This window comes from Buteo buteo, chromosome 5 (genome assembly GCF_964188355.1).
Source record: "Buteo buteo chromosome 5, bButBut1.hap1.1, whole genome shotgun sequence".
NCBI classification, from domain to species: domain Eukaryota; kingdom Metazoa; phylum Chordata; class Aves; order Accipitriformes; family Accipitridae; genus Buteo; species Buteo buteo.
Window position 1 is genome coordinate 5,401,890 of NC_134175.1, and position 21,754 is coordinate 5,423,643.

Sequence of the window (21,754 nt, forward strand, 5' to 3'; positions counted from 1 at the left end):
CCGTCTCGCATCATATTCTTACCATCTTTGTCAATAGCAAAAGGTACATCCGGAGTTACAATTTCATAATTGCAGATCTGGCTGAACTGAGGTGAACAATCTGCATCCACTGCTTCCACTTTCAAGATGTTGTCATACCTCTTCCCTTCAATAACTGTTGCTTTGTATGACTTCTCTTTGAACACAGGAGCATACTCATTAACATCGTTCACCTGAATATGTACTGTTGCTCTGGAAATAAAACAGAAAGGTCAGTTTCCTATATATTGCAAAACTCCTATTGATGCAAGGAATCTGATAAAACAGCTCCCTCTCTTACAGATGAAGCTATCCTTCAGAATTTAAGTTCCTGGAAAGAAGTGACCAATGAGACTAACAAAACTAACAATCTCAACTACCCTAACTAGGAAAGCAGTGGGTTTTTCCAGTGCATTGCTATATAATTCAGTGTAGTTCTAGGTTATTGCTTACTATCCCTGTTTACTTGCAAATAAAATTCAAACCCTTGTATTGCAACTATTAAATTGCCGCCATTTTACAGAAATACAACAAAATACAGCTATGACAAAACAGGCTTTTACTTCTGTTAAAACCGTACAATCCTTCTAGTTCTTTCCTGCTGTCAGAGTATTTGATATAAACACCCAATCTTTATTTCATGTGAATAAGAATGACAGTTAAGACTGGTCTTAGACTAAGAGCTCAGTCAAGTGCATTTAATTACCTTTCTTTTGCTAATAAAATACTGAGCTGTGTAAGTCAGTGAAAACTGGCTTATTTCTTGATGTAGGAATAAGAGATCAGACAATTTAAATGGAAGAATCACAGAAGTGGAAGATACACTTTAAGACAAACATATAGCTAGCCATCTAATCCCAAACAGATTGGATCTTGAATTCCATCCTTTCATGCTTGTCACCGATTGCTGGTATATATGGAATAGGAAAATAATGCAGTTTCTGTCAATACCCAAGGAGAAAAGGTGAATAATGAAAAGCATCTGGAATGTAAACTAATAAAGACTATCACTACAGTCCTTCCATAAAAGCAAAAGTTTTCTAATGCTTATGCTAAAAAAAATAAAAACCAACAAAACAAAACAACAAAAAAAGGCATCAGGGTTTCATTTTAACCTATGTGCTAAATAAATGCCACAAAATATGGCCTTCTGTACCAAACACACTTTATATTCTTGACTTTAAGGGCTAAACTCCAAGATGGTCAAAAGCCACAAAAAAACCACAACACAGACAGCCATGGGCCAGAGAAATTTCAGCAGCGGTTTGTAGGTGCAGGTCTTGGAAACCCATCATTCTGCTGGCAGAAAAGAAGAGTTGCAGAGCATGCTGCTAGCGCTGTACTCATTCATTACATAACCATGAATTTGGATAACCATCACTTTTACTAGGGCCATCGGAACAAAGTTTAGATCTCAATTAACCAGCACAGGTAAAAAAATTATAGGTAAGTTCTACAGTGCGGAGAAGGAACTGTACACTATCAAACTGAACAAAGAATGTAATTTCAGCCAACCCAACAAATCATTTGTTGCCATCTGTCTCCTTGAAATCTTTCTTGAAAAGTCAAATTGAACATCAAACAGAGTTTAAGGGCATATCTATTTTCCATAAGTGTAATCCTTAAGGAGATAACTTTCTGCTGCCTATTTGAAGCATACAGCTACAGAGTGACAAGGCTGTATTTGTCACCAAGAGGACTGCTGCTAGTCTATTCCTCATCTTATTTATGCCCTTCTTTGCTTCACACAAATGGTAATCTTCCACATGCTCTGCAGATGTTTACACCAGGGTGTTAAACAGTTATTCTCAAGTGGATTTTTCTAGAGAGCATTTTACATTGCGGTTTTTTTCTTTAGATAAAGATTAGCTAAAGATTGCTTTGTTCCCATTCTTTAATCTAGGCAGAGATTAACCTTATGCTATTGACCTCGCTTTTTTTGGCAAGGCTGTCTGGAAATGACAGCAACACGTATCCTTTTCCATTTTGTCAAGTTTAATACAGAGTGACTTCTTGGACCAGTTTTTTGGTTTTAGAAACTGAATTCTGAAACAATGTCCAGGCTTGGTATCTCATGCAAACTCTTTATGTCAACTCAAGCCAGATTTTAGCTATTTCAACAGTTTTCCTGCTTCTATCTCCACGCTATTTTCTAATGTAAATTCAGAAACATCAAGGGATAAAGCAGTATCATCTAGACTAAAGCAGTATCATCAAAACAGTTCATTCCCATTTTGCTGCTATTTGTATTACCATTGTACGAAAGTCTTCCAGTATTAACACCTGGTTTACATTTACTCTAAATACACAGACCATAAATCACACCATGAAGCAGGAGACCACTTGAAACCAAGCTTCCCCTCAGCCCACCACAGATTTACTTACTTGTGGGATTTTTTTGCATTCGCTCCATCTGGTCCCTTTCCACAGTCATAGGCCTGTATGGTGAATGTGTAGTCCTTCTGTAGTTCACAGTCAAGCTTTTCTTTAGAGCGTATTATTCCCTCACCAGTGGATTTATCCACTACCACTGCTTCAAAGGGAACATTTTGCCCGTGAATTTTAAATCCACAAATCTCACCTACAGATTCAAAGTAAGAGGGGTTAGAACCGGTCAAAATTATTACGCATTTTTTAAATAAATAACCAAATATTTTGCAGCCAAGGGTTTGTGAGGGTCTGTGGACAAAGCAAGAGCACTGTGCTTTAAAATGAGTGATTTCTGGGAACTTTAGTAAAAAGAAGCATACGTCTGCCTTCCAAGCAACTTGTTTACTTTGCATCCATTCATGCAGGAATACAAAAGAGAAAAAGAGAAATGTAGACAGGCATTTCACAGGAGTACTTGAGATAGCTCTAGGATACGAGTAGGTCTTATGAGAGCATACAGCCAAGGCCACTGGTAGTATCTTCTATGCCAAGCTACTGGGAGTAGCTGGGCAGCTTGTTTATTTTGACCAGAGCAAAAGGTTAAAATGCACAGTTACAAGTCAAGGGATGAAAAAGCTTCAAGTATAGGTTCAGCACCATAATTACAGAAATTCTGTCAACAGATCAAAGAACAAAGTCTTCCTGTGCAATGTACCTGGCTAAAATTAGGGAATCAAAATAAACTACTGAATGAGAAAGGTAGAAATACCAACTTCTCAGGCATCCATTTCAACAGCTATCTACTAACACAGACCAAATATGTTAGTCAAGGAAGCTCTCACATGGAACGATTTAGTAGGCTTTCCTTTCTATTCAAGCTCTTCATCCTAACAAACTTGCAAGAGAAGTCCCTAGTACCTCATTTAAAAAGACATCTAAGCCTAAGATTACACTACAAGACCTCTTGCCAGCACAGCTAGGTCCATCTGTCAGCACGTTCTGGAGAGTGAGCCTAGCACACCCAGCTGTGCTAACAAAAGCAACTCAATAAACAGTTTGATCACCTACACTGTGTTTTTACCTGTGCAACTTGTTACGTTTTAAAGGTGATTTTCTTACATCAACAGAAAACACTGTTTTGCTATTCTAGTTGCCGTGGTATCATAGTACCAAGAACGCACTCCTACTGTAAACATGTCTAGAGGTATTCAAAAAAAGGTGTTTGATTCAGATTTTAAACGTACTGACGGAAGTGTACTGCAGGGAAGGTGTTATAATGCTTTGGCAGTTAAGTATTACTTCACAAAGCATATGAAAAAACTTAAGATGTCCCAAAGCAGTAAGCTATCAGTGAAAATACTAGAAAACACTAATTTGCCCCAAACCAACTTCTTCAGTGTCCATACAATGTAAAATAATCCCAAAATGGTTCAAATGGATGTCTGATTTACAGATATTTCTAACCAAGGGTTTGATTACATAACAGTTTTTATCAATATATTTTAAAATAGAAAAAAACTGGGAGAATAAATGGGACAAAAGAGCATGACAGGATCTTCTGTTTAAGTGCTGATTCCCCATTTCATAACCAAAGTTAGTAGGTTAATATTCATAAAAGGGATAGAAAGAACCCTTTATCACCTTCTTTGGTGACTGTCACCTCAAAACTCTCTAAAGGGAGAAAAGATAAACCCAAGTCAGTAACAGGAAAGGTTGAAAGGGAGCAAATAAGGAAAAGGCAAAGATGTACACATTACACAGAAAAGCTTTGGAAAAATTGTGTTTTAAAATTCCAGTGGTGATTTGCTGTAACTGTTACGATTTTAGAGTCCAGTGGTGATTTGCTGTAACTGTTACGATTTTAGAGTTTTAGTTATGTTAAATATGATTTTATGTTTTAACTCCAGGTTGTCGTTTGTAGAATTTTGAAGTATTTAATAAATTTATCAAAAGGCTTATTGGTTTTTTTTTGTCTTTTTTTTAATACCAACTACTAAATGAAAGATATTTTCAAAATTCCATGTTGATGAAGAACTATCCATAAAGTAGAATTTTCATCAGAACTTATTTGTACTATTCTATTTAAAGATGACACATTAAATAATTTAAACAAGTTTGTATCTATTATACTGAAACCACCATGTTTCTACAATGAAAAAACTTCATACTCCTGTTTTGTGTTCCCGGGGGGGAAGTCATGAGATTTTTGTGTTTCCACATAGATTTTTATCAGTCTAGGTTTGTAACACCTAGCAGTTGCAAAATTTAAATTCTATGTCAAACCCAACTTGACAGTATTGCCATAATTCATGATTAAAAAATATACACATTAAATTGTGGTCCCAATGAACATAAAAGCTTTACATGTAAGAAATGGGGGGCGGGGGGGAGCATGTATTTTCCTAGTAGCATACTGCTTTTCCAGGTTCAACAAGTAACCAATGGCTTCTATCATTTTATTCTACTGCTGAAATACTGTAATGCTGGACAGAAGAGATTCAGGTACTCAAATATACTCATCTACTAGTACTGAAGATGCCCTAGAGTAGCCTGCCTTGCCCCTGCCAGCCACTCCAGAAAAGTACAGGCTTCCACAGTGTTCTAGATCTTCCACACTTACAAGGAGATCTCTGATATAACCGAATTTTACAATGGTATTAGATGACTGTGATAGGTACCTGGAATGGTTTCACAGTTTTAATGAAATAACAGTTAACCCTGTTCTTCACTCCCCTGGAAATCATAATTTGTTAAAACCCCAAACTATCACCTTTCACATATCGTCCAGCTTATCAATTATTTTTTCCTGATTACCATCATCTTTGACCTGGATTCCAGTACAACAAAGCAGACCCGTATGTTTAAAATCACTTCTAGCAGATATCCTGTTAATTCTCACATATTTCAGACAACTTGCAGTAATACAGTTATTCAAGTCTCCATTCTAAAGTGGCATTACAAAGAGATGAGGCACTACAGTTACAGAGAAATATTCTTCTTAAAAAGAGAAATTTACAATTTAATATTGAAGCAGAAATATAATTGAGGAAAAATACCTTACAATGCATCATGATTTGTAGTCCTTCGTTTTAAAAGGAGCCAGTTTCTGAAACAGCTCTCATTAAGTTCTCCCTGAAACTCACTTCAGGTAATCTCTAGATTTATAATCAGCTCTTTATTTTAATGCACCAAGTATGCTGCCTCTTGTGGAACCCACATAAATTATTTCAGTCTATTCTTACACAGGATATAAATATAATCCTGGATTTTAATGTGTTTTGGCAATAGGATCATTCAAGAAAATTTTACACTGCTTAAATTCGTGGCTGACACCGCTGATTAGCCAGAAGCTACATTCCAACCGCGAGCTCTGAAATACTCCACATCTCTTACTCCTGCACACCAATGCCCTGCAACTCTAACCTTGAGAGTCAAGCACTGTGTGAAACATTAAGATTACAGGAAAAAAATATATGGAAGGGAACATTAAAGCAGAAAGCCTGATAATGGAGAGAAGGGGGAGAAATGTATTACTACAGCAACTACCTATTTGCAAGAAGGGGAGGCTGTTTAAAAACTGGTCAGTTCTGTACCATCTGAAGCGACCTTTAACTCTGGCACCAACACCAGTTTGGCTGCTAGGAAGTTCAGGCATTATATTTTTGACTCCTGAGCATAAGACGTAAGCAAGCTCTCTGGTAAATATCCGTATGTCTCCAGGTGCTTTTTAAGGTGCAAAGCTTCTGTTCAAGGTGTACTATAGCTCAATTCCTGCCAGATGTTTCTCAGAACAATAACTGACCTGATACAACCATATCTGTCACTTCACACAAGTGAGATTAACAAAAAGCCCTTTTATTACTACACAGACAAGGTTCTTGTGGCTGAAGAAGTTAATGCATAAAAACTATGGTGTTACTTATAAACGCTCTAAACAAGCAAATGCAGAGCTCCCAACCTAACAGGCTTTTTAAGTTCCCTTCTTCAAAGTGTCTCTGCAATGAAAAGAAGCAAAAAGGAATAATTCCCTAAAGTACAAAGTATTTAAAAAATTAAAGCTCCCCCTCCTTTCTCAAAAATGTATTACAGACTGTTACAGAGCTGTTTTAAGACAAATAAGACAATTTACAGATTAATATTCCCATACACAGATTATATTTTCATCTCAGTTATGAAATGCATATATTTACACAGTATAGGTACGGCTCTTCTGTGATTACAGAATTCTTGGCAGTGAATTTTTTTCATTGCCATAAGTAAGCTTAGTTCCATACCATGCTCCCTAAGGTTTCATGCTATGTCATATAAGCTTAACGCTTTTTCTCATTCCATTCTAATGTTAAGGTACATTACTGAAATAAATTTCTACTATTCGTAATCTTAGAACACAATGATGATCAATCTGTAAATTAGTTTATATTTGATACATTGGAAATTGTTCAGCTAACTAAAACGGAACTAGGATAGAACTTTACTGTGTTTCACTCAGCTGTAATCACAGTTGAAAAAACATTTCATTTTACAGATAACCCAGGTTTGTGGAACTTAAGTTAGCCAGAAAACATACGGTAATCCTGTATCCTAAAGGCATTCTGTATTTCTCCTTTCTAGTGCAGCACAATCAAATCACAGCGAGGATTTGGTAGAATTTTAAGGTTTTGTTGATTTTTACTGTTCTATCTCTTTCTCTACTGTTATAACGATGTAAAACAATTATATAGTTATAAAAAAGGTTCTTAAGATATTTAAACTGGACATACAGTATTTGACTAGACACTCTCGAGACTTTGGAGTCAGCTATCCCTCTACATTTCCGTTCCACGGAAGGCGAGGCAGTATATTCTCCCAGCTCTAACCAAACAGCCGTCTACAGGAGCATCGTGGAAAGCCTTTAGGAAAGCCTCCCATTTCAGTACCTTTAGAACATCTCCTAAACAAGTATTTCTTAGTACCACACAATACTGTTAAAAAGCAAACCAATTTTAAATTTCACAATTAGTGATAGGTCCATTTCAGTTTGCATTTGTACGCACGGTAGGTACAAAATGTCACTTCACGCATGCCTTAAATTTGATGCAAAAATGGCTGAAATACTATCGCAACAAAAATTCCTCTTTGGTTTGCCAACCGTCTGTGTGACATATTTGTTGCACGCTCATTGAATCGCTCATTGGATGTAACAAGATCAAAATCTCTGTTTGATTACATAGTGTCATTCGTCTTCTCTACATATCATTTCTTTACAACCACCACCCAGCCGAGTGCTGCATTACACACCGACCTGCTGCAGACAGGACGTCAGCACAGCTCCCTGCCCTAAACAAACAGGGCTTGGCGCTGCAGTGTGGAAACACGGCATCAGCGCTCGCCCACTGGGACACGGGAACCCCACACACCTCCGGGGAGAGGCTGACAGAAAGGCTTGGTGGATTTGGTTTGGGGTTTTTTTTTTTTTTTTCTTTTTTAAAGAATGAATCGAGATTCTGCAAGATCATTTTCAAAGCTCTATGCATATTCATGCTCTAAGTAAAAAAATTCCTAACCCCCACAAAAATAATTCTTGCCTTACTAATCTGGGATGCAAAAATAAAGTATTGTGGCTGAGAGGTGGTTTTCTCTAGGGGTGGGGTGCGGGAAGAGGGACTAAAATCCTATTACAGACACATCAAAAAAACAAGGAAACATTTCCTTCCACAAGGGAAACATTTCAAAGAACTTGCTAGCAAGACCCTGCGTTATACTCTCATAACTGAACACATTCAGCGATGTGAAGGCATCCAGATACAATATTGTTTGTTTCAAATGCAATAAAAATTCAATTCCTTTTTGCATAGCAAAGGGGAAATCCATACTGAGAGCTTCAGACATTAAAACTGATTTTGGACACAAATTACTCTAATGTACAATAGAAAAGGCAGCTGTCCTTTATTTTATTTTTTTCAGCTAAACAATTTTGGATCAAATTCTGACATGACTCAATTTGCAACATAGAAAAGTTTCACTGATGAAGAAGAAAATGCATTGTCTTCTCAAGCAGATCTGTAACAATCATGGTACAAAACAGTGATTCCATAGGGTCTCTACACGTTGGGCAGCATGATGAGGCAACCTGGCATGACTATATTAAAACTCTGTTTTCAAAAGTGTGTCGTTTCAGCTGTAAAACCATACAAATTACGCTAGAAATAAATTTCTATATAACCCTACTTATTTTTGCACACCTCAATTTTAGGATCCTACCCACAGCACAGAGTGAGCAAAGCAATAAAATATTATTTTTACTTGCCCCACAGTTCATGTACTACAAAGCCTTTAAATGAATTAGTTTCAAGATGTTTCGACACGCTCAAAATTGAAATAAAGCAAAAAGCTCTATTTAAAATATTTTAAACCTGCAGACAGTTCAAAAGTTTCACAGCTCAGCTAGGGGGCACAGTTAATTAAAATATCCAACCTTTTGAAGCATGAATAAATTTGATTTATAAGTAGGAATATACCAGTTGGGGCTGAAACAACCACTTAATCCTGAAAATGCTTTGTTTTGCTGTGAAAACATGTCACTGATCTAATGGGCTTCTCACACTTAAACACCCACATAGATGCTGCTGGACAACAACAATGCTATTCTCCGTCCTAGGACATAACTACAGCACCACCAACTAGAATTGATAATGCTGATTCAGCACGTCTCCCACATTTGGCCTCCTCAAAGACAGATGCAAGTATTGTTCCATTTAATGGTAGACAAATACTTTTGTAGATTCCCATAGCACAGTCATTCAAAATTTACGCAATTTAAATCCAACAGAGTCATATCGAGGAAAATTTCTTTACAACATTAGCATGCTATACTCAGAATTTAAGATAATTACTTTAAATCCATTGTTCTTCTGCTGCTGCTTAAGAATTGTTAGGTTTTGAAAGCCAAAATATATAATGTTTATACAAACATTTAATAAAACCAACTTCCAGTTGGTAAAAAAGTTCATTAAATGAAAGCAGGTTTATACAATTTAGATCAACACAATGGAAAAGTAGTGTCATTCGAAGAGATACTTTGACACTGGATTTTCCTCTGCAAGTTTGACAATATATTTGAAGATAATCTGCCAGTACTTTCTTAAAGCTTCATGATATCGAGCACTCAAGAAAACTTTACTATCCACCAAGAGATATAAAATCACCATTTTCAAAATCTATTCAATGCTGTCAAACTACCAGCGCTTACATTTAAAGCACTTAAGAACTGCGAGAGATCATTCGTATTCTCCTAATCACCAAGTACGCAAGTCGGCCTTCCTATACCTCTTTATACTTAATGGATTTTATGTATCCCAATACAAGCTTCCTCATTTGGAAAAGTTTTTTTGTTCATAGACAGCAGTTTTACTTCCAGTTAAGATCATTTAAGAGCCTCTGCCATATGTATACAATGCATGAGAAAGTTTGAATTTCAGAGGTTTACCATTATCTCTGAACTTCCTGAATTTGTAAGATAGCCTTGGAGATAATTACAGCCTTACGATAATGCAACAACACTGTTACTTTTAAGTACCACTTTAAGAAATTGTGACCCAGTTGCTATAATACTGTAGCACACAATGCAGTTAGCATGCTGAACATTTCAAATGGCTGTTGATTTAAACACTCCTCCTTGACACCAGGCTAAGGAATGTTCCCAAAAATGGCTACTGTCACATCCTCTAGGTATTTTACCAGGGTTTTTAGCCCTCAAATTTCACTGAACCAAGTAAGCTTCTGCAAGTATCTAATTTAAGCTTGCGTTATCTACTACAAATAATTTAAGTACCTGCAGATACCCAATGGTATTCTTGAAACACAGTTTTCTAGTATTTTGTCAAACCAAAAACGTACCTTCCATAACACTGCACCCAATTAACGAATACAGTATTCTTAGAACAGTAGTTTCCAGAGAAAAAACTACTGTGGAAGTTTGTAAGAAAACTGTCGTCTCTCAGTCCTATGTTGAAAGTGAAGAGTTAGCCTAACGTTTTGCAAATGGCTTATGTACCATTCTCTGTACTCTTTGTTAGAGGAGAAAAAGCCTTTTCTTCAGGTAGAAGAGGCCATCCATTTTTTAAAATGCCCCAAACTGCTAAGCAAGCTTATCACAGAAAGTCTAGATTTCTACAGGAATTCTAAGTCCAAATACTGCATGGAAGAAATACAATCTTAATTCTGCTAACTGCTGTTTTCAATCTAGTAAGACACAAATGAACAACACAAAGAAACCCCAAAACTCTCTTCAGAATGATAAGAAAATACTCGTTTCAGAACTCCCAGACTGAACGCTGTGAAATGTGGACTCCAGAGGACTGAGGAAAAAGGTTAGACACTATGCAAAAACAACAACAAAAAAAACCCACACCAAAAGAGCCCCCAACAAAACAGAAAAATTAACATATACACATGAAATTGAAAGAAGCATGGAATATCTGCAATATGGAGTACTCTCTGGTCTTGGTATTTGGATACTGCTGTATATTTATGGATGTAAATATGAAATAAAACTCTGGTCCATGCACAAACATTTCCTAGGGTCTAAAAGCTTTGAAACATTATGCTACTGTTAGGGAAAACACGCTAAGTAACACTTGTCACGAAGAAAGCACTTCCACTTCTTAAAAAAAGAAATGCACATGAATTGTTTACCTGCAAAACGCAGAGGAGCATCTTTGTCCAGGGCTATTAAAGGGGGGTCCAAGAGCACCATGTTGTCATTTTCTGTAACTATACCATGATAGGTTGTTTCAATCCATGGCTTGTGCTTGTTAACTGAAAGGAAAACAAAGTACAAAGTCAAAATGTTTGAAATTGACAACTTCTTTAAAAAATGCTTTATATAATACTGATTTAAATATCTTCCTCTTTCATTTTCTCTAAATCTGAACCAGCATTTTACTAGATTAAAAAATTTGAGACAAAATCCTGTTCAGAAGAGTTCAGTGTCCCTGTAGGCTTTCCAAAAGTAACTCAGACAATCTAAATTAGCCTCTTAACTATGCTGGGATTTAAGATGCCCCTGAAGTGCAATTCAAAAACCTTCTAACAGAGATGGGGAGCTGCTGCCATCAGTGCCAAGCGTGACCCTAGAAAAACCTATATTCCGCACCAGATGAGAAAAGATTGGCCAACATGAAGCACGAGGGTTTGTTTACACTCTGCTTCTCTCCAACTTAGAAAACTTGGGATCCAGTCGGAGGACTATTCTTTAGGATGTGAAGGCTTTTTCCAGTTTCAGCATTTTGTCTTGTTTGGGGTTTTTAATTATCATTAAGAGAACAGGTGGAAAAGAGATCAAACTTAACTAATTTCTACATAAGGCCTAAGGACACTTGCCAAGGAAACAAACAGGGCATGAGAGACATTTCTGTCCCAGTGTAAGATCTGTATCTAGAACCTTTCGTATCAGTTTTACCAGTCATTTATATGGCATCCCAGGTAGAGGAGGACTCCAGGAGTTCTGCAGAAGCTAAGGAACTACGCAAAATGCAAGAAAGGAAGAGAGAGGAGAGGCACTCGAAAAGGGCAAGGTACCCGCTTCACAGCCCCACACCCCGCCGCAAAGACACAACACACGCGTTCCAGGCCTTGCTGGGCTTGGAGGACTTGTACTCTTTAATCCAGCATATGCCTAATGCAGATTTCAAACACTACTGGAAGAAGGGACCAAAATCTCAGGCCTCTCCTGTCATCTAATAGAATGCCTTGAAATCTGAGTTAAATACTGACTACTTTTTATTTCACTCACTTAGTAGTTAGCTTTAAGAAACTGGAAAACTCCACTAAGAGATTGCCCATAAAAGCATTCTTCAACTCTGCACAGAAGAATCTATACACCAATCACTTGAGCATGTTTCACATGACTCGTCTTCTTCCTTTGCTGCAAGTAAGTGCAGTATCTTTCCTTGTCAGCTTGCAGAAACAGTTTTTTCTAGTACATCACAAAAGATGCAAGACAAAATCATACGTTATCTACTAGGTTATCATCTACTACATGAGAATCCAATGTGAGAGTGCCTTGATTATTAAATATTTATCTTCATGTTATGCTCTCCAATGATAAACACAGCTTGTAGCCCACAGAACCAGTATATGTGATGTAACAACTAATTCTTCTTGACAGTTGAATATACTGTTTCTCTTGGTCTAGCTCTCTTCATGCTGAGGTTCTACAGGCAACAGTTTCACCTAAATTGTTTTGGGCAATGTATATCTGCTACTTCAAAAAACCTCTTAGGCTACCACATACTCCTGCTTCTTAAATTTATACTAATTTTGCAGATCTAATTCTGGAAGGTTGTACGTATCTAGCTGCTTAGACACTACGGAAAACATTCATCTAGAGGGCCTGAAAACTGCTCCTTACCACAGAAAACCAAGTCATCTTCAGCAAGTGATGTACAGTCAAATGTAAGAAATGCTTTGCTAGAGGTTATAACAAACATACCAAACAGCATTCAGTAAGTGACATCACTCAGGTTTTGGTCTTCACGAGATCAAGTACATGCAACTTCTGAAATAAATCTCTGTGCAATCACAGAAAATTGTATACTACAGCTAGATCGCTATTTTAACACAGTTGAGTACTGCTATTTCACCTTTCTAAAGAATTATACAAGCAGACTGTCAAAAGAGGCAGAGGTGTAAGGCTAACCTAGACTTTTGAATCTTGCCTCTCCAACAAACTAAAATGGGTTCATGATGTCTGTCATATGCTTACCCAGGGGAATTAAAAAAACCAGTGATAAAAGGACATTTAAACAAATGATTAAACCTAGAGGTAGAGAACTTATACAGGAAACCATAATCCTTTCCCAGTATGCTTTCAGCTGCAATCTTTTACTGGTTAGTAGCAACAAACTGCTAGACAGGATACAGTACCTTCATACATAATAATGCAGCAAGAGAGAACTCACAACAAACTATTTTAATGCAAACAGTGTTTAATTACCACCATGTGGTTTTACTCAATATGGCAACACTATCTTTATTGCCTCAATACACTCACATGGGCATGCTTTCAATATTCAGCATACCAAATAGCCAGCTAAATGTCAGCCACATTGTTCTATTTACCCAGAGAAGTACACTGCTGCAGCACCCTCCAAGGAACTTGGCGTTTTAAAACAAACTTCATCATGCTCAAAGGGACTAACACATCATTCCTCCCTCAGAGGCAAGGCGCCAATAACTGTTGAAGTGTGAGTCCCCAGTTGAAACGTGTCTCTCAGGTCAAATCTGGTCTAAAGAAAAGTGTTTCACTAATACAGCTACGGCTGTTCGGAGCATGAGAAGGACACAGTTGTGTATTTTTCTGTCAGTGCATGCGGGGCAGTTACACCTCAACTGAACGTATAGGAGTCCTTTCATCCATTCATCTTAGTCTCTGCAAAGACCCAGTATAAAATACTAGAACAGATCTCTACCAGAAAAAAATCCATCTCCATTCTAATGCTTCTGAATGTAGATTACAACTTTTTTTTTTTTTTTTTTTTAAAGCATTGAGAAACCGTCTCCTAATTTAGCAACCTACAGTAAATCCCACTACTGTAGGGTAGGGAGTTCTATAAAAGGTTGAAGTACTGTAACCACATAGGAACAGAATTATGAGTATGCTAAGCATCTGCAGAGTCTAGTGAACCTTCAAACAACAGACCCAGTTAAAAGCAAAGTCATGTCCTTTTATTGTGCTGTAGACAATAAAATCATAAAGCTTAAACCCCTTTGTGTTTAGGAAGACTAAAACATCACCAGATTTTAAAACATAAAGCTTAAATCCCTTTGTGTTTATGAAGGCTAAACATCACTGGGTTTTAAAACACCAAATTTACTGCTGAATATCCAGGAAAGGCCCGTTATCCGTATTTGTGATCTACTGACTCTAGCATAACCAGATACTGTAAGAAATTCTCAAGCTAGCATTTGAAATATGAGGCACAGCTTATGAGCAATACATTACTGCTTCCCTTGAACCAACTGTGAAATTGAACCAAGTATTCTTCTAATCCTAGTTGGCTTAAACATTATTAAACGTTGGACTGAAAACTATCCTTTCACATTTTTTTCCTCTTTAACTGTCACAAAACTCCTGAAATCTACAGAGAAAGTTGTTCAAAGCCAGACTGTTAATTTCAAACCAAAACAGTCGGCCTATTCCAAGCTTGACACTAACAAAGTGCCCTGAGCTGTTAATCTCTTGCCATTTAACTGGGATAAACTACACTGGTTTCCTTGAAATACAATATTCACACTATTTGTAAGCGCCTCAACTGGAATCTGTTGTAAATCCCAACTAGCATTTAATCTAGTCAAGTGGGGGAAGCCAACCTGGCACAACACAGCAAGCTGACTTCTACTTAGCTTTTAGCGGCCAAAAAAAATTTAAAAGACAGCTAGGCATACCTCTTTTTCCAGGTAGCAAACTGAATTGTAAAGCTCATGCTAGAGCCTTTACTGCTGCCAAGCAATGACTGCACATGCATCTGCAAGGTGAGCACAAGCCACCTAACATGGTTTATCTAAAGATAATTGCTTCTAAGCTATAGGAGGTGCCTGATGTGACGCGTGCCTTGAACACTGTTTTTTACCATACCATTTGCTCTAGGTGTATGTGCTCAGTTTCTCATCAAACAGAACAGACCAGCTTTTACTAATACTGACTGGAACTACTACTGACCGTTCTGCAGAAAAAGGAATGTACCTCAAAGAAAGGATGCTTCACCAACAGCAATGGCTGATGCTGCAGAATGCAACCCATCAGATAACTAGCAGCAACTTTTTCCTGTTGTTTAAAAGAATTAATGAATGTAAATGAATATGTAGGCAGAGTAATGGGGTTTAGGGCTAGTATGGAATCTTTAATCAAAAGCTATAATCTTAAAACAACCAAAATTCAGTTCTAGTATTTGAATGCAAACGTATTAAAATTAAATGTACTTATCAAAGTCCCTTCTGAGGACTCTGGTTATCTTCTTACAAGTGGTCAGAAGTTCATTTGACTTAAATGGGATCTGGTACCTACATCACTGAAGATTTAGGCACACCTCAGCCAGAAAGGACTGTAGCTGAAAATATTTTTTCTTCTGGATAACTACTTCTAATACATAGTGTTATTTACGTATCTTTAGAACGAGATCAAGATGATTTATGTCAAAACAATTTCTTAAGAATTAACTGGTAAAACACGTTGAATGAACTCAGTAACAAGTACCAGAGTCTGAAAGCTAGATTCTCAATCTAGTGACAGCAGATAAACATGAAATATTCATTTTTCAAATCCACCTTTGGGACTTTATGAAAAATCCAGAGATTGCATAAAGAGAATTGTACTCTCTGTCAATTCAAACTGCACTCAATGAACTGAGTACAGTCCTCTACTCCTGTCCTGAAGGTCTGACAAAAATTTTGATTACTGTACATCTTCTGTTTAATTGTATTCCTTTTGATGTAAGAAAATACAAACATGCCTTTCAGTGAGATGATAAAAACTGAGGCACATCTTACCTTGAATATTTGTAATTTAGTACTGTTCTGATGAAATTTCAAGAAATATCATCAAAAGAACAACTTTGTATAGTACATAACCACAGAAAAATATAGTTAGCTAAGGAGTAAAGATCTACACAACAAAATGTGCCTTCTCCAACCTGAAAGCAAAGTTTAATACGGAAGGGTTGTAGCATGGCCTGATGATAATGGGTGTTCTGATCCTGCCCTACACTCATCAGCCTGCAATTCAGAGCTGTGCCTCTGTTTTCTATTAGAAAAGGGTGAGTATTAACTTTGTATACAAACAACTTGAAAAGTATCAGTGGTAATGAAAACATTTATTGTATTTATTTAATTGGGTCTTCTCATACCTAGAATTTTATCAAAAATCGTCTTACAACCAGGAACAAACAATGGGATAAAACTGAACACAAATTCTGCTTAAATGCTGAGTTTCTTGATAGCACGGAACTTTTCTTACCTATACGGGTTTTCCAGACAAACTACAATTTCCATTACTGGGACACGAGAATGGTAGACAGTAACAAAATATAGGGGGATGAATCTGCACTAGGAGAGGAATTGGCTAAGGGCATGGGCATCCACTAACATTAGCCTCTACTGTTTCTAACTGAAGGAAAATCAGGTGGTTGAAATTCGTCCCACAGTTTCAGATCTCTATCTTGGATTCTTTGCCACAGTTAAGGAGCACTTGTAATTTGTGCTCTGGAAGCTCAACTGTCATACATTGGGAGCACAAGGTAATGTTTATAAATTGTCAGGTGCCTACAGTTTGAGCCTGTACAATTAACACTAATTCTCCAAAACACCATATTCAAGCTCATGGCTGTAGGAATTCAACAGGTTTTATTAAACTGTATTTTGCCTAGTGAAAAACCTCTGGTTTATCACCACTTACGGAGAGTTTCCTGTTCTACACTGAACCAGTTGTCTAAATCTGATTTCATTTGTACAAGGACACGTGGAAGTTTTGCTGTAAGCCTGAAACTAAGGTACATACAAATGACTGACTAGAAACTAGTTCCAATTTTTATTATCCACAGCTGCAGCAGAAGAATGTTCAGAGTGCCAAAGACTGTAGAGAATATACTGACCAAATTTCAATTTGGATAAAAGCCTGGCAGGGAAAACAGCAAAACAAAAATATCCCACCACGAAACAGTCTAAATAGGATTAAGACAACAAAGCCTTAATTCTTGAAGTGAAATTTAAAATGTTTTAAACTAAACAGAACACTGAAATAAAAAACATAAGCCCCTAACTGTAAACACTGATTTCATAAATGTTCTCTTAAATGTTGCTAATTATAGTGCAAGAGTGGAAATCACTTACTTTCTAACTGTTGTAAAATTTATAAACTTCACTCCTTGAAAGCGAATCTTATTTACAAATACAGCAAGCATCATCTCAGTATAGCCAGCACTTCTGGCTCTACTTGTTGACTCCATTTAAAACCAGGGAAACCAACTGGGAGCAGTAACAGCAACTTGTTTTCAATCTGAATACAAAGCAAGTGAGATGAGACCTAATACTATAAACAAAGGACAGACAGTTCTTCAAAGGCACTGAGGTTTCTAATAATACTTTCTAAAGGCTCCTAAGGAGGTTTAGTCCCTACTGAAGCCAATGTGAGTCAATCAGTACGAATCAAATAAATCAGAGTGCAAAACAAGATTTAAGACCAAGGCTTCCGACTTAGTAAACTCTCCCCTGTTTTGACATATTGCTTCTGTCTTTGACAATAATGATAATGCTACAAGATGTATGCCCCTTAATATCATAAACAAAACTTCAGAGAGACTTCTCTGAATACAACTAAATAGAATGGTAAGGCTCAGAAAAATGGTAAAAGTGCTTGTGTTGAGAAAATGTCAATGACTACACAAGTTTTTTCTCCTCTGCAGAAGTTTCATAGCCACGAGCCACTAAGCTATCAGATACTTAGATTTTCACAGCAGAAAATGCCGCTTTACCCAGAATACCAGAATTCTAATTTAATCTGTTCACATGACGCTGTCCTGTGGCCTGATCTGCGTTTAACTTCAAGCCTTCTAACTTCCAGAAGAAATGGGAAGTCTGTGAGCCTAGCTTCTGTCCTTCTTAAAAAAACCTCTTTGCACTACTCTGAAACTGGTGACTTCAAGTCTGCAGAAACATTAAGACCTCAAATCAAAGGTATATTTACAAGTCTAGAAAAGTTTCTGTTGATAAATTTTCCCAATAACTTGGCACAGACAGCACAACCTGCAGTCTAATAACATGGGAGAAGACAACTGGCATGATAGTATTCCAAAAACATTAAGTAAACCATCCTTGCCCAGACCATCCCTCCTTCATCTCAATTTCCAGAGTAGTGTATTATTTGATATACTATATACAGAAAAAGAGATGAAAATTGTTTGCATGAAGAGATGGCTATATATTATGCTTTCCCAAGCACTATGCATCATAGAAAGGTCCAGCACTGGTTAATTTTGTCTCTTCTCGGTGGTCTCTTCCTTTCATAAATCCTTAGAGGAAAAAAAAAAACACAGCCCCCATAAATAGCCAGACTGACTCTTCATAATGCTTTAGGGTAGTCTTAAATTTCCCTGCCTCTAAAAAGGAGAAACCTAACCACCAGTCCTATATTATAAAGTCTGTTCCTGTGTCAAAGAAACATCTGCAGTAAGACTGTGGTAGCAAGAAAGTGGTTTGTGGTTTGGATCTAAGACATTCATAGCACCACATAACTTCCTGAAATAATCACGGATCAGCGAAGCTTCCTCAAGATCGTATTGTTTTGATCAATACCCTTCCTAAATGACAATAAGCTGGAAGGGGCCCAAGGCAACAGAGGTATATTGCTCTACCTGGTCAGTAACTATGGAAGAAGCAGCCATTTAGATGCACTGCCTTTTCATCTGAAAAGTCACTCCATTCCACTCCCCATTCAGCTCTGTTGATAAATATCCAATTGCTTCACTTTGACAAACGCTATTTGAATGCACTGCTAATTACTGCTTTTCCATTCCAACATTAGTCCAACAAGCTTAAAAATAATTGGGTCAACTTGACCAATTACAAGATAAATGCAGTTAAATTAAGAGTTCTGCATCAGCTGGACAGGAATATGCCTCTCTAGAACCTGAAGCCACTCTTTGCACCCCTTAAAGTAACTACAGGTAAGATGGTAGGTCAGCTAGCTCACACCTAACTTTTGCGTAAGACCACATCCCCCCAAAAGCTACTTCCATTTCTTTCCATCATCAAAAAGGAAACCACTTTTCACTCCCCTGTTCCAACCCCAGGAACACACAGGACTGGAGAGTGGAACTCGCCACTCTGGCGTAGCCTTTCCAGTCCATCTCTGCACATTACTGAACCAAACGCAATTCAGTTTTCACCACTTACAATAAATCTTAGCGACCTCAGCAGCAAGGACTTTTAAAGTCATAGATGAAAAAAATGAAGCTGTACTTGAAAAAAAACGGAACTGACAATACAGCACAAAACTGAAAGTCTACCATAAACACTTCCAAACAAATGTTTCTCCTAACGACAGGGAAAAGAAAGCGAGTTGCCCTAGCAGCTTTCCAGGTGCTCTCCAGAGCATACTTGTCATTAAATGCATCTTCACATAACATTATTAACCAGCCTACCTAGAGTAGCCAAAACATCGTGAGGACTAAGGCAACCGCATGTACTAAGCTGAACCACACTGTAACTCAGTTATGCGCGATGAAGTTTAAACAGATCAGGACCTGCAGTCCAGCAGCTCTGTGGATTCGACTGAAAAAAAAGTACAGCCTGTAACTGCAGAAGACCCGACTAACAGAGCTGTCCTGTGTAATGCTATCTAAATTTGCCATTCATTTCCAAGTACATATTAGCTTTCTTTGAAAATGGTTTTTGATCTTAGTTTTATTCATAATTTCGAGTGATGCAAAAGCCTAGCAATTCAATGAAATTGTGCTTCTGTATTGGTGTGGTAAGAGTTAAATTTAATGGTTCCAAGGAAACTGGTGAATGGGTTGTACTTGAGAGATATTGTATAGGTAAATTATGGCCACTATCTAAACAGTTGGTAGACAAGTTACTACAGCAAGAGCTTCTTGATCCTATGTAGGGAAATTGCAGCAAGATGTGTCCTTAACGATCTGTTTTTGTTTAAGATCAAGAACTTCCCTTCAACGTATTTGCAAGCCATTTTAAAGCCACACTTCTGATCTACATTCAAATTAAATGCAAGATCTCAAACCTCATCATATGATCAGCTAAATCTTGCAGAAATGGCACTCTCAATTCAAGGGGTAACCTTCAGGTAAGGAAGCGCTCGCAAGCCTCTTACTGAAATCTGCTCAGGAGGAGACCTGCAATGCGTATACTTTTACTCCACAAGATCAATCAATAGCCACAAGGCCAACGTTTAAAAATGCCGTCTCGCCGAAGGTTTAGCACAGCTCTCTCTTCTCGCTCACAACCAAACGAGTCTTCTTTACGTCAGCCCCAAGGCTAGGCTCCCCAGGGGCTCTCCGGGGTGTTTTATTTCCCCTTCCCATTCCGCTGGCCATCACGGCTCTCTCACGAGCCCAAGCCCCGTCTCGGCTCTACCCGGCGCACGCCGACGCCTCACCAAGCCCTGAAGGAGCTCGGCGTTTCCAACGGGCGGGCAGACCGGACCGGACCGGACCGGACCGGGCGGTGGGTCTCGCTGCGTTTCGCCAGCGGAACCCTTCCCCCGCAACAAGTGACGACCTCTGCCCGCCTCGGCCACCGCCGTTATGTAACGGCCGGGCCCGCCGGCACCGAGCGCCGCCGCGCATCCCACCACCACCGCCGCAGCAGCTGGGCCGGGCCCCCGCGGCCGCACGGCTGAGGCCCACCGGCGCGGGCAACTGACCTTCGGGGGAAGGAAGGTCTCGGGGCGGAGCGGGGAGTGGGGGGGAGCAGCCCGGTGCAGGTGACCGCGGAGGGCGAGCCGCCGCCGCCGCCACCCCCCCCTTCTCCTTCCCTCCCCCGCGGTGCCGCAGGTGCAACGGCCGCGGCGGGGTCACCCCCGCCGCCAGCGAGCCCCGGGGAGGGGCGGCCAGCGCCCTCCTCCCCGACCGCACCGCCGAGCCGCCCTCCTCGGCGCTCCCCCCCCCCCCCCCGAAGGACGAAGAGAGCCAAGGACACCGCACCGACACAGCCCCACAGGGCGCCCGGCGAGCAAGCCGGTGGGGGGGGGGGACGACGACGACGACCAGACCTACCGCCCTCCCCTTCTCCCCTCCCCGGTGCGGGGCAGCCTCCCCCGCCCGCCCCGGCTCCATTTACCTCGAGCGGCCCCCGCTCCTCCGCAGAGCAGGGCGGCGAGCAGCAGGCAAGAGGCGGGGGCCGGCAACGAAGGCGGCATACCCGGACGGCGCGGCGGCGGCATGGCAGCGCGGAGCGGTGCAGGGCAGCGCGCAGCCCCGGCTGGCGGGGCGGCTGTGGCGCCCCCGCTGGTCCGGGCTCCGCTCTGCGCCGGGCGGAGGGTTCGGCTCGGCCCCGAGGAGGAGGAGGAGGAAGAGGAGGAGGAGGAGGGAGGAGAAGCGCTGCGCTGCCCCGCTCCGCTCGCCTTTTCTCTCCTCCTCCCCTCCCTCCCCCGCCTGGCAGCGCGGCGCCCCGCCAGCGGCACCTAAAATGGCGGCGGCGGCGAGCGCGGCCGGTTCTCCCCCCCCCCCCCCGCCGCGCCGGTTACCAGGCGGGGGAGGGAGCGAACCAACGGCGCGGGGGATGCGGGAGAGCCCATCTGCGCGGCGGGGCGGAGCGAACCAGCGCGGAAAGAAACGGCCGCCCTGCCGCCCGCCAAAGCCGCCCCCAGAGCTCG

General features: G+C 39.8%; 1 protein-coding gene across 4 annotated transcripts in view; it reads right to left on the reverse strand.

Moving 5' to 3' along the window:
• Positions 1-21,604, reverse strand: part of CLSTN1 (calsyntenin 1) — a 40,868-nt gene extending 19,264 nt beyond the window's left edge. For 2 of the 4 annotated variants that reach the window (XM_075027349.1, XM_075027346.1), the window contains exons 1-5: positions 21,220-21,604; positions 11,062-11,184; positions 4,030-4,059; positions 2,404-2,599; positions 23-231 (exon numbers count right to left, since the gene is read on the reverse strand). In XM_075027349.1, coding sequence (XP_074883450.1) covers positions 23-231; positions 2,404-2,599; positions 4,030-4,059; positions 11,062-11,184; positions 21,220-21,322 — 661 coding nt within the window. In that variant the 5' untranslated portion in view covers positions 21,323-21,604. The remainder of the gene's footprint in view (positions 1-22; positions 232-2,403; positions 2,600-4,029; positions 4,060-11,061; positions 11,185-21,219) is intronic. The other 2 variants (XM_075027350.1, XM_075027347.1) reach the window with 1 other exon arrangement.
• Between the last annotated feature and the right edge of the window lie 150 nt (positions 21,605-21,754).